This window comes from Epinephelus moara, chromosome 13 (genome assembly GCF_006386435.1).
Source record: "Epinephelus moara isolate mb chromosome 13, YSFRI_EMoa_1.0, whole genome shotgun sequence".
Lineage (NCBI taxonomy): Eukaryota > Metazoa > Chordata > Actinopteri > Perciformes > Serranidae > Epinephelus > Epinephelus moara.
In genome coordinates, this window is record NC_065518.1 from 30,190,533 (window position 1) to 30,202,405 (window position 11,873).

Consider the following 11,873-nt stretch of genomic DNA (forward strand, 5'->3'; position numbering starts at 1 on the left):
GACAGCCGTTTTCTTGAGGAAGAGGTGTTTCGGGATTGGATGTCTTCTCTTCTTCGGCTGGCAGTAGTCATCTTGGGAGAAGTGAGCACTGCAGACCCAATGGTCTGCAAGGCGCAGTGTCTGGACAGGAGTGTTAGCATCCATTTGACATCCTGTTCTTGCGTTCGGGAAAAAGGCCCATTTATTTGAGCACTCCAAAAACTCCGGTAACACTCCAGAGGGTAGTACGTAAAAGACTCTGTCCTCTGGCTCTTCTAGCGTAACACACACTTCATACACATATACTCATTTACAGTACCAAGCGGGGACGCCATCCGCCTCTCTGCTCCAACACTGACTGACAGCTGACTCCACTCATTCACAGTCACCACTGCCCCAGGGCTGCTACAATATGCTATCTACAGAGATAACACTGGCGATCTGAACCGGTCAGTGGCGAAAAAAAGCACTTTTATACGGGACACATTTGCCCCCATTACCGTTTTAGCTCGTTTCGCGCCTCAATACTGAACCAATTTTAGAACGAGTGGTACCCATGAATCATACGCACACATACACATGGGGAAACAGGGCCCAGGTTGAAAAATACCGAAGTTGTCCTTTAAGTGTACACTACATTTGGAATATTTTCAGCACTTTACCATACACTAGCTGATAGATGCAGTGGTAGACCAGCAACTCCACCGTTTTGTAAAGTCTGGTGGCTTTGACTAACAATTTCAATTCCCTGTCGGAAAGGGCTGTAAATATTCTAAATATAGCATAAACTTACACTGATATTGCTTAAAAAAATCTTACCAAACCTTAAACCCATTTGATTGATTGCTGTTTGATTTTATGCATGTGACACAGGGATTTTCTACCTGGAAGTTATAAATAAATGTTGTGATTCGGTCAATGGAACACACTGGAGCTCCGTACCAGAGAAATGTTGTACAGCGAAATGCTTTCTGAGAGGTGAGCGTGTCCGACAAGCAGTCGCTTTGTCATCACAGAGACACAGTGATGCATTCTCAGTGGTGACCTCATCTTCTTAATTACTTGTCAGTGATCGAGGGCAGCAGCAGAACACACACGCTCACTTACAGATTTATCAACATGAAAGCTAACATGATGACCACCTTTTACTTCACTGGAAGAGCCCGTGACTAAGAGTTGCTTGCACTCCACACAAGGGCCTGCCATCTCTCTGCACTACAACAGCCGTGGCCTGTATTTATATTAGCTGCAAAGCAATTTTAACTGTACATTCCAGATAGGTGAACAACACTTGGCCCAGGCAGGCGAATATTTCAAAGCTTACAAGCAAGAAAAAAGAAAAAAAAAAATCAGCGATCAATGTCCAGTCAACAGAGCACTTGGCATGAGGACATGCGCAGCTTTTTGCAACAAAGGTAACAGATTTATTTATGTGTCTGAGCTCACAGAACCCTGGTGTACCTTTCAATAACTTTTACTGTAGTAAATATGAAACCAATTACAAACTTGGGTCGGCACTACAAACAGTCCTTGGGTTTTTTTTTTTTTACCTTCCTATTGAATACAAGTATTTATTTCATGCTCTCCCATTTGGTTTTTCATCACGTCACACAGGCTGGTTTGATAAATAATAAATCTGTTTACTGCCCGTGTGGACTGAGGTAATATTTGCCCTCAGAAATGTTCTATCCATCAACTGATCCTCGTCTCGGGGCCTGTTGCTCTCGGCTTCGCTCGGATGATGAATGAACATGTGAGTAATTTCATGGATGAATTAGGAGCTAAAAACAACAGCAGGAAAGATCGGCACACATTCCACCTGTTGCTAAAAAGCTGCTTTTTGTTATGGCGTTGAGGTTTTATGCTGATTGAGGCTAAGATAGAACGCCTGGCGGGTCTGCAGAAAACGCTTTTGATAATGAGGATAGTAAGGTAAACATTTGTGTCTCTCTGTGTTTACAGAACAGGCCGTTCTTATCATGTCTACAGTAATATCTCTCCATTACATTCATTTAAAATCTTTTTTCTACTGAACTAAGTTCACATTTTAACCACAGACATGGAATTAAAGCTATTGTGCATTGCATGATTGTCTATAATCAGACAGCTAAGTTAATTTCCTCTGATGAAAATCAGTCAGTTTAGAAGCACAGCGCTACATAAACAAGCGAGCTGTGCAGAGCCGATGTTAAACTGCATGAAATGATCAAGTGTTGGGCTGATCATGTCTATCAGTATCACGGACTAATCTCCTCCAGATGAGAGTAATCTCCCCAACTCTGGCCACCATCAAATCAGTGTGGAATCCACAAGGTGCTGCACGAAAAAGGCAGACTGGAGCAATAAGAGTTGTTTTTACTGCAGGTGTTAGAGAGTCCTGAGCTGCCAAACAATGCTCTTACCCAGTCGGACCTCTCCTCAACTCTTATTTGACTAAATGAAAAGAGTGTTGGCAAGATATGCATTGGGTAAATTTCTGTTTTAATGTCAAACCTAGAGAAGAATTACAGTGGTGTTTGGCCACCTTTAACTGAGTAACCAGAACGTTACTTAATCAACAGCTCTGATACTGGGCCAGTGAAATCTGATTGCATGTCTACTGCCACTTGTTCATTTAAGTTTTAGACCAAAAGGCGATAACAGACTAAGTTCAGGGAGAAACTGATAAATCAGTGAACCTTTGAATTTTTCTGGACAAATACATTGTTGTTTCATTTCTTCCCTGCTTCTCTATTCCTGTCTGTTCCTATGATGCGAAATAAATAAATTATTTTCAAAAGAGTTTTTCATTGACACCAACATGAAAATATCAAACCAGACCAAAAAAATAAGCTTTTGAGAAGCAGGCCTTAAAAGTATAAGTAGGCAGCAGTAACATCTCTCATGGCAAAGTTGTGTTACTGATGCCATCATGTGGACTCTTATAAAGCTCTAGTGATCCTATAGTGAGGGTAATGTCTTGTCATTATCACGAAACACAAACCTAACTACTGAATTCAGCATCATTTACAGAGAGAGAACATCACTGTGATCAGATACCAGCTGTCAACATTTACTCCTGGCAAAGAACCAAATCAGAAACTCTTCTGTGCTCAGTGTAAACTCACCCACTGTTACTGTCACTCTGTCTCTCAAAGGCACACACACCTTTTGGGAAGGCTCTAAATGTACTGCTCAAATCCAAAGTGCACTTAGTTTCTATGCATTACTGTGAAGATGTCCTGAGAGTTAGTTATAAGTTATAATGCATCAGTGCATGTGTATCAGCAATGAGAAAGTACAGAAATGCCAAAGACATGTTTTGAAGAGGTAGTTTCAATTGAGGTTTAATCTGTTGACATAAAGCCTCCAGAAGAGTTCAGACAGTCACTGTGAGCATGTGAGCTGCACTGACTGCATTACACTTTCTATATGTCATAAGCCCCACCCCCACACCAGCTTCTACCTGAGTCTATACATCATCATCACTCCCCACTCCGCTCCTGCTTTCCTTTGGATAGTGACAAGGTCACAGCCTAGAAGCCAAATATCAATGATGCACCTTTGCACATATTTTACACTCACTGCTGAGTTAGCTGACTGAAACAAAAGTTTCCTGTAACTTCTTGGGATAAATGAATATTTAAAAAAAAAATAACGGACTGGGGGGCAATGAATGGTGCAAACTTGCAGACTTGGGGTTAGGTAACAACCCGGTCTCACCCCCAACTTGTCAAATACAGACGCTTGGACAGTAGCCTTTGGCGGTAGCCCTCTGACTCTCTGGGCAACTACCATGGTAAAAAGAGCAAGAAAAAGAGGGGAGGTAGATGGGACAAACAAACTGCAAACTTTCACCTGGGAGCCCCCTGTTCATGTCCTGTGTGAAACTAAAGTCAATCGAGTCATTTAATAACAATGGAGTGTGCTAGTATGTGTAGATGTCACAACAGGTTACATTATATTACTGACAAGCATACTTATATTAAGCTAAACCATGATGTTTTTTTCTAAACCTAATTACATATTTTGTTGCCTAAAAGTTTATTGAAGTGTTTTACCTATAGTTTAAGTTTATTTTGAAAGAGACTGCAACCATTTCATGAGCACAAACTGTGCGTTGCCGTGACAATAAAAGCTTATTAAAAAACACACACACACACACACACACACACACACACACACACACACACACACACACACACACAATGCATGTAAGGAGCATAAATTGACCTAGCGTCATATTTTGACACCAAGGGCCACTCACCAAGTCTTGGTATTGACGAGTTGGGAGTAGAGGAAGCACCAGTGGTCCCACATTGACCTTCCCAATTAAAAGTCACTGGTGGCAGGCTATTTCAACTAACAATTATATTTTACGTTTACAAAAAAAAAAAAAAAAAAAATCACAATATTTAGGTCTACATGGGGATTCACGGTCCACTCCACACTTCCTGCAATAAAATTCTGGTGGAGAAAATAATAATTATTATTATTATTATTATTATAATTATTTAATTCATGATTACCTAAAACTAATCACATTAAAATATATTGAGTCTAAAAATACTGGAATTAGACCTTTAAAATCCCCACCATGTTCCACAAACACTCCCATAACCTTATTGTTCCGTATGGAAGCGTTGGCACAAACTGCGCTCTACTTCATCTCTATTTATTATCAACCTTTACAGCCTAAATTTTTACAATATTTGAGTCTTTACTGTTAAAAGTTAATGTTAATGTTAAGTTAAAGACATGGTTATTTTTTATCAGTAAAATGTTATACTCATTACATATCTTCCTTTTTAAAAAACTATGAATGTTAGAGACTGCAAAAATAATTAATAGGGGGGAGAAAGTGTCAGACAAGGGGGAGGATTATTTTTCTTTTTGCTAACTCCAAACACTAATAACTTTCATACAGTCTGTTACATTTAGATTTTTTGAAAACTAATGGTGTATGATGTACACCATTTATATATGTCAGGATTTTTATTTTGAATTTAAACTTTAATATTGATATTGGCCTAAAAATAAAAAAAAGAATTAGGACCTTCGGTTCGTACTGCATGTCTACTGTACACTAAATGAAGAAAAAGTCACCATGTCAGTAACAGTCTTATCTTTCATTTATGTTTGGAGTGTTTGGCAGGAACATGAGGAGCCACAGTCTGGGCTCCTCACTTGTTTTGTTTCCCTTGTCCCTGACGTCTGCGGGCTGATTTGAAGAATAAGGCGATTAAATGAATGGCTAAATTTGAGGAGATTCCAGTTTATGTTCATCTGCCTCTTCAATTACTCTCACTCCCGCGCCACACATGACATCATGGAAAACTTTGTAGGGTCTAGGAGTGCAGAGGGAAATGTTGTGTGTTGCTCTCGCTATCCCGAGAGTCCGCTTGGGGATACATCAGTCTAAAAATACCGATTGAAATCACAGGATTCCTCAGATACTTTCACCTTCAGCCCTGTGATGCGAGTGGCATTTAAGCCCCGCTGATTTGGGCTGTGAAGCTGAGAAGCAGAGATATTTCAGAATGGATTAATCATCAGATGGATTCAATAAAATGTTCAAACAAGCTTGTTTTATCTGGCCCCGCGGACTTTCTTGGCAAAGATGTGTTACTTGCATACTTACCTATTTACCTGCTGTGTGTATGTTGGCTGAAATAATACTGGTGATTTGGCTTTTTCTCCTAAATTTTTCAAATATAAAGCAGTAATGCCTGTATAAAATTGAGTTGAGCTTGTTTGTGTTTTACTCTCTGCTTTTATAATTGATTTGGACGATTTCATCAATCATTTGAAGGCTATCGTCCCTGAAACTGAATCTCCAAGACAACAACAATCCTCATGCCTAAACGTGCAGTTTATTCACGGCTACCTGGATAATGACATTAAACTTGAACTTCTTTTCACATCCAAATGTTTCCTTTTCTTCTAGACCCCACCTAAAAAAGTCCCACCTAAGACAATCAGTTTAGGTGTATGCCATATTGAGAGTACTTTCACTGCTTTACTTTTCCATTAGACAGCGATATCCAACAGGTACCTGAAACGTTGTTACGCTTTCTTCAAAGCCAAACTCCATTGAGAAAAACATGTAGTTTAACATCACTAAACATGGGAGCTGCTTGTCTACCACAGTCCCTAATCAGTTTTTTTGTGTCATTGTGTGACTTTGGTGTTTAAAAGGGTTAGTGTGGATTCATCAAAGTCACACATTATCTAACTGATCAAGGCAGTGGTAGACAAGCAGCTCCTGTGTTCAGCGAGTCAAAATTAGCTGGTAACAGCTTCCCCGTTATAACGGGCTGTCTAAAAGAAAGGTAAAGCAGTTCAAATACTCCCGATATAGTGTACACTTACTGTTATACATTTTTTTAGGGAAGAATTTTTTTGATGGTTAAAATACATTTTGTTGCTGACCCCCATCCACAGCAGTACATTGCTTTGCTTCCATTTAAGCACTCCTGCCACTTTTCTAAACTGGGGGTGTACTGACAGACAATGACTGTAGGTAATGCACTGACTATGGGTAAGTATCTCATACAACACCACTTGAAAAATTGGAACTATCCCTTTAAGTGAACTAATGTTCAGCTGTGGTAAAAATGTAGCTTTCTGTATACCACATAGCCATGGCAGGGAGCACAATCACAGGATCAGCACTCAGCCAACCATAGAGGACAAAGAATAGGAAAATTTGAGCTGGCTAAAATCACAGCTTTCTAAATACTTTAAAAAGAAAAGCTTACCGTTGTGGCCCTCTGTGGATGGCAGCTGCTTCTTTACTATGTGGTTTCTTCTCTCTGTTAACCGTGTGGCGCCTCCATGACCCTGTGTAGCCCTCTGCAGGTGTCCAGGACACTGTCTGTCCTCTGGACCATTGACCAGGACCTCAGAGCATTTCACAGCATTCATGGCCCACACTTCACTCCCCTGTAGACGACATCTTGTCTCGGGTCACCTCAACTCCCCTTTCAAAGAGAACAAGACCCAATGAGAGAGCATACTCCGTGCACATCAAAGTGAGAGCACTTGACTCTGACTAGTACCTCGGTCAGCTGTAACAATTTGAGAGCCAACATTAATTGAGTTTGAACTAGCATGAAAGACACAGCAAACAACCATTTGAATGTTTGCATTTGAAAAATCCTTGGCGGGGCCAGGAGCTGGAGTATAGCCATGTTAGTGTTTGCAGAATACAATGCCAGTTCCAGATTTTGTATTGTTTCTTTTCAGAGGTCCATCTCAGCTCAGGCAGACGGCAGAGCGCGTGTCTGTTTGTTTACAGAGCTTTAAGCCCACTTTCAACCTCATGGATGCATCCCTCCATCAGCCACCACTATCCTCCGCCGCTGCCAACTTATCAATTTACACAATTTACAAAAAGCAGACCGTCCTACCTCCTGAGCAAATATTAAACACATCTACTCTGTGGATTCAGTAGCTTAGAGAGCCCCCACAAGGTGTCGATGTGAAAAATGAACCTCTTACTCAGATCCCAGACAAGCCAAGTCTTCTGTGCAGCCTGTCTACGCTCTATACACTACATCATCTCCTGAGGCCTGCACCATAGGGCACCACAAACATACATTACTGTTTTCTTTAATAAGCTCTGTTTGGAGAACCGCTCATATGCTTACAGGACAATAAAACTCTCATAAATGCATGTAACGGCTTATAAAAATACTTTTTTAAAAAGGCTCCTTCAGTAAGTTAGGTTATTGTTGAGGCTACAGTTTTACTGCAGAAACTGTGCCACAAGAAAAATAGCATTTGGGGATCAAACAGCATATATTCATACTAAGTATTTAGAATATAGAAATGTGCTAAGGGCATCCTGGGTCATTTACAATTCCAGGAAGGCTCCCAATGCAAAGCAATTAGATTGAATTATCACACTTTGAACCATTAAGGTCTGGTATTTTGTGAAAGCCACCAGGATCCATTTCTTGTTATTCACACGAGCCAGACTTAACAACAGAGGGACACTAACATGCTTGGAAGTCAAAAGACATATTTTCCACTAAAGGCACTGGTTGTGCAGTTTGAACTGGATGAGGTATAAATGGTGGTCCATTCATTGCAATATTTTATACTGTTCTGCAAATGAGAAGTAGTTCAAGAAACAGTACCAATGATGTCCACTATAAAAAGTCAATAGGTGTTTTTGAACCAAACGGTTCTGGGCACTCTCTGAGAGGAAATGCCCACTAGGGTGCTCCCCCAAGAACTACATTCCTCCAGGGTTTTTTTTCTGTTTGCATTTCCACCGCCAATGGGAACACTGAAGTGATGCAATCACTTTGAGGAGTCCATTTGTCTAGGTTTTCTTTCATTTTTTGTCACAGGCTGTTTTTGTTTTGTCTATTGTTTGCAAGGTTGTTTGGTTTTTAAAAATGATGTTTTCCAGCTGGCACCAGGCATCAATATGATGACAGAAAGACGCTGGACTCGTATGTTGGTGGACAGACAGTGGGTCTCATTCATGAAAAGTGAGTAAATCTGTGTGTAGATTTGCACATAAAAGCCTACTCTACTAAAAACCTACTCCGGATTCAGGAACGCCGCAGGAAACTCAGATTTGATCGTAAACACATGTGTATGATCATGAATGCCAANCAACTATCTGCTGCAGACGAGCGCATCGCTGGCATAATTGGGGAGACCTCTCCGTCAGGAATAAGCGACAAGCCTAATACATTTTGAAAATCATCATTGATAGCGTAGTGGTCACCAAACAAACAGAAGATTCATTTGTGGGGTTTTGAATTAAGTGGGAACGGGAAACCAGAGATGTTTTGTGCGTAATGGATAAACTCTAAATCAGTGATGGCTGTCGGAATGTAGAGCTATTTAACATTTATTTTAACAAATGATACAGATAACATATAGCCTACAGCAGTTTATGCATCGTCTTCAAATTATTTGAATCTTAATAGCCTAAAGCTCTGTTTTATACAACGTAAATTAAACATTTTCAAATCAGATTTATTCATTCAAATGATCAAAAAGCCACAAAAAAACAAAACAAAACAAAAACACGTGTTGTCTCAGTGATTCTTTCAGCTGCCCCTGCTGAACCCAGGTACCGAGGCCGAAGAGGCTGTGATCCGGCTGTCCTTACGGATATTTTTATTATCATCATTCAACATGTAGAAAGAACGTATAATCTACTGAGTCGATTTACATAGATAATTCACAATCATGAACCTAATCTGGATCTTAAACCTGCTAATTGCCAACTAATTTAACTAAATGTGTTATATTTTTAATATTTTGTCATGTTTAGATTACGTGTTTCAAAGACATCTGTGTATTGTGTGCATAACAGAGCGCAATACGAGTTAAAATTGTAATTTCCAATAGTGACAAGCAATATTTATGTGCTTTACTAAATTTACACAAGCACTACGAGTGGTCAGAAGCAGGAGTAGATTTTGTTAGTAGCTACGAAAAGATCAGAGCTACTAAAATATTGATGAATGCGGACACGCACGTAAATTTCCGTCTGCGAACAGTTTACACACAAATATTTTCTGCTCACGTTTCATGAATGAGACCCAGTAAATTTTGGTTAGGATGAAAATCAGGTTGGCGATATTCTGAACTTCATTAGAATTTCATGTTAGGGTGTTAACATAATGTCAAGTTTTGCAGACATTGGGTTTTGGTGTCCATACCTCACGACTAAATGTTGTTATCTAAGTAAAGATGATGTTAGCGTGAGTAGTAGTAGACGTTCGATTTTAGTTACTTAACAAGGCAACTTAAAACCAACAAAATATCAATGCCATCTGTCGTCAATATTCTATGTCAAATCTACACTGGTATTAGACATCCTGAATTTTGGTCACCCGATATCACAACCTAAATTAAACCAAATATAAACATCTAATGACATTGGTAGCCAGCTGTGTTGCTGGTGCTGCATTGGCTGGCTCATGTGTTCAGCCAATCCCTGCATACTTACATCAGTCAAGGTTCCTCTTTTGCTGGGAGGGTACCTACTCTGAAATAGGAGCTAAAAAAAGTACTGTGATTGTTCCTAGTTCTGATGTGCAGACACAATAAAAAGGAGAGTTCTTAGAACTATGAAAAAGTTCCTCCAATCCAATAAACAGCTACTGATTACTCAGTGCATGACAGTGGTATCACAAACCTCAGCCAAAGTCACTATTGCTTCTTCATCCCGTCTTCACTTTGGCCCCACTCGCTTCCCAGGTGGCCTAAGTGTAGTGGCCTACATCTGATGACTCGTGAATGATTTTTTGGCTGGTGGAATCTGCCCAATTTGGCAGATTTCGCCAGCCAAGATATAGTCTGAGTGTTACAAACTGAGGTGATTTTCAGTCTTCCAGAAAACCTTGTCCAATCTGGCAGCCAAAGGCGGCCCAGACTCCACAGGCTACCTGGGTATCTGCCCATATTTGTAATGTCTGGCTCCATTAACTGCCAAGATGGTGGTAAACCCAAACCCCAAATCTTGGATTCTAAACTTCCTTTCAGAAATCTATGGGTGACGATCATGTTTTTCAACAGTCTTTGGTCAAAAATTAGTTGAGAAGTCAATGATGTCTGTTCAACTGTGTCCATAAAGCCAAGCACATTTAGAAACAACCAGCTGTTCACAGCCGGTGTTGCCAAAGCCCCTCAACATGACCAACAAAGGGTGTGTTATCACCTGAAAGCCCTCGGTTATCTTTGAACCCTCTCAGGACATGAATTTGAACTCACTCACTCATGTGGCTTTTTCTGTTATAAAAACTCAGAATAGGATGCCCTGGCAGTTTTCTGGGATTCCAGTCGCCTCTTCTAAGAAACAACATAGAAGACACTGCATCTACTCAGGCCATATCTTGACACACAGATTACATGGATTGTGGTTGAAGGAACAAAAGGGGGTTGCACACTATACTGTACATAAACATCAGCCGGGGCAAATAATAACAAACCCGTGCATTTACCTCAGAAACAAGACAACAGTTACAGTAAATCATAGTCTGTTAAAAGGCTAGAGGAGACTGGGACTCCTCCATGGAGCACCAGGAGGAACCTCTTTAATGAAGCCTTAACTGATGGGCCTGGCTTAAAAGCCCACCCAGAGACAGATAGGGCCTTCTCTGACAATTTATATCACAGTGACAACCCCCACTGGGAAAACACTACCTCAAAGACAGAGAGGACAACAATGATGATGTTTCATATTAGCTCATACTATGATAAGTTATCAGTGAATCTGCTACTTTTACAGCACAAGACTGACTGGAGAAAAATGCCCATTTACTGAGAGGCTTGAAGGGAGCAGTGTGGATGAGAAAAAGACAAAAAGGAAGTCTTCAAAAGAAGCAGGTTATAGCCTGATGCTATCTGAGGTGGTGCTGAGTGAATGGTGGCCTGTATCTCTGTGTCAACACAATAAGAGCCAAGACACGTGGCACTTGGAGCTCCATCAAGATGAGCTGATAGGAGGTTCCACTTAACAGTTGTCCTCTTATTGATTGCCTCGGCCAGGCCACATGTTCGTTGTATTATCTGCCCCACTCGTCTTAGGATGTTTACGACCCCTCCTATGTCCTCTGCAATGTGGAATGTTTATCTTTATTACCTGGCACTGTTTAAGTTATTGCTCGCAGAACGTGTGATGTCACACTTTTTTTTTTTTCAAACCTGTCTGCATTAGTCTTTGTAGCTTAGCGCCACAAAAGGGTGTAAGCTTTTTATGAAGATTGATGCACTGTTAATCTTGCAGTCAAGTATTTTATACCCATACTGTGCGTGGTTGTGACCGTCACCCACCCTCCCTGGAGACTAGCCTATCAGCCTTTATTGGAAAAACTTCCTAATACGAGCCAGAGAGGGCCGTGGTACACCGTAGTGTGTCAAGGGGAAAGTAAGGGACAGAC

The 11,873-nt window shown here is 40.6% G+C and overlaps 1 protein-coding gene across 5 annotated transcripts in view; it reads right to left on the reverse strand.

Moving 5' to 3' along the window:
- The window catches only part of myocd (myocardin), a 149,487-nt gene that overhangs the window by 63,985 nt on the left and 73,629 nt on the right, over nt 1–11,873 (reverse strand). For all 5 annotated transcript variants that reach the window (XM_050060729.1, XM_050060730.1, XM_050060734.1 and 2 more), the window contains one exon: nt 6,720–6,941. In XM_050060729.1, coding sequence (XP_049916686.1) covers nt 6,720–6,885 — 166 coding nt within the window. In that variant the 5' untranslated portion in view covers nt 6,886–6,941. The remainder of the gene's footprint in view (nt 1–6,719; nt 6,942–11,873) is intronic.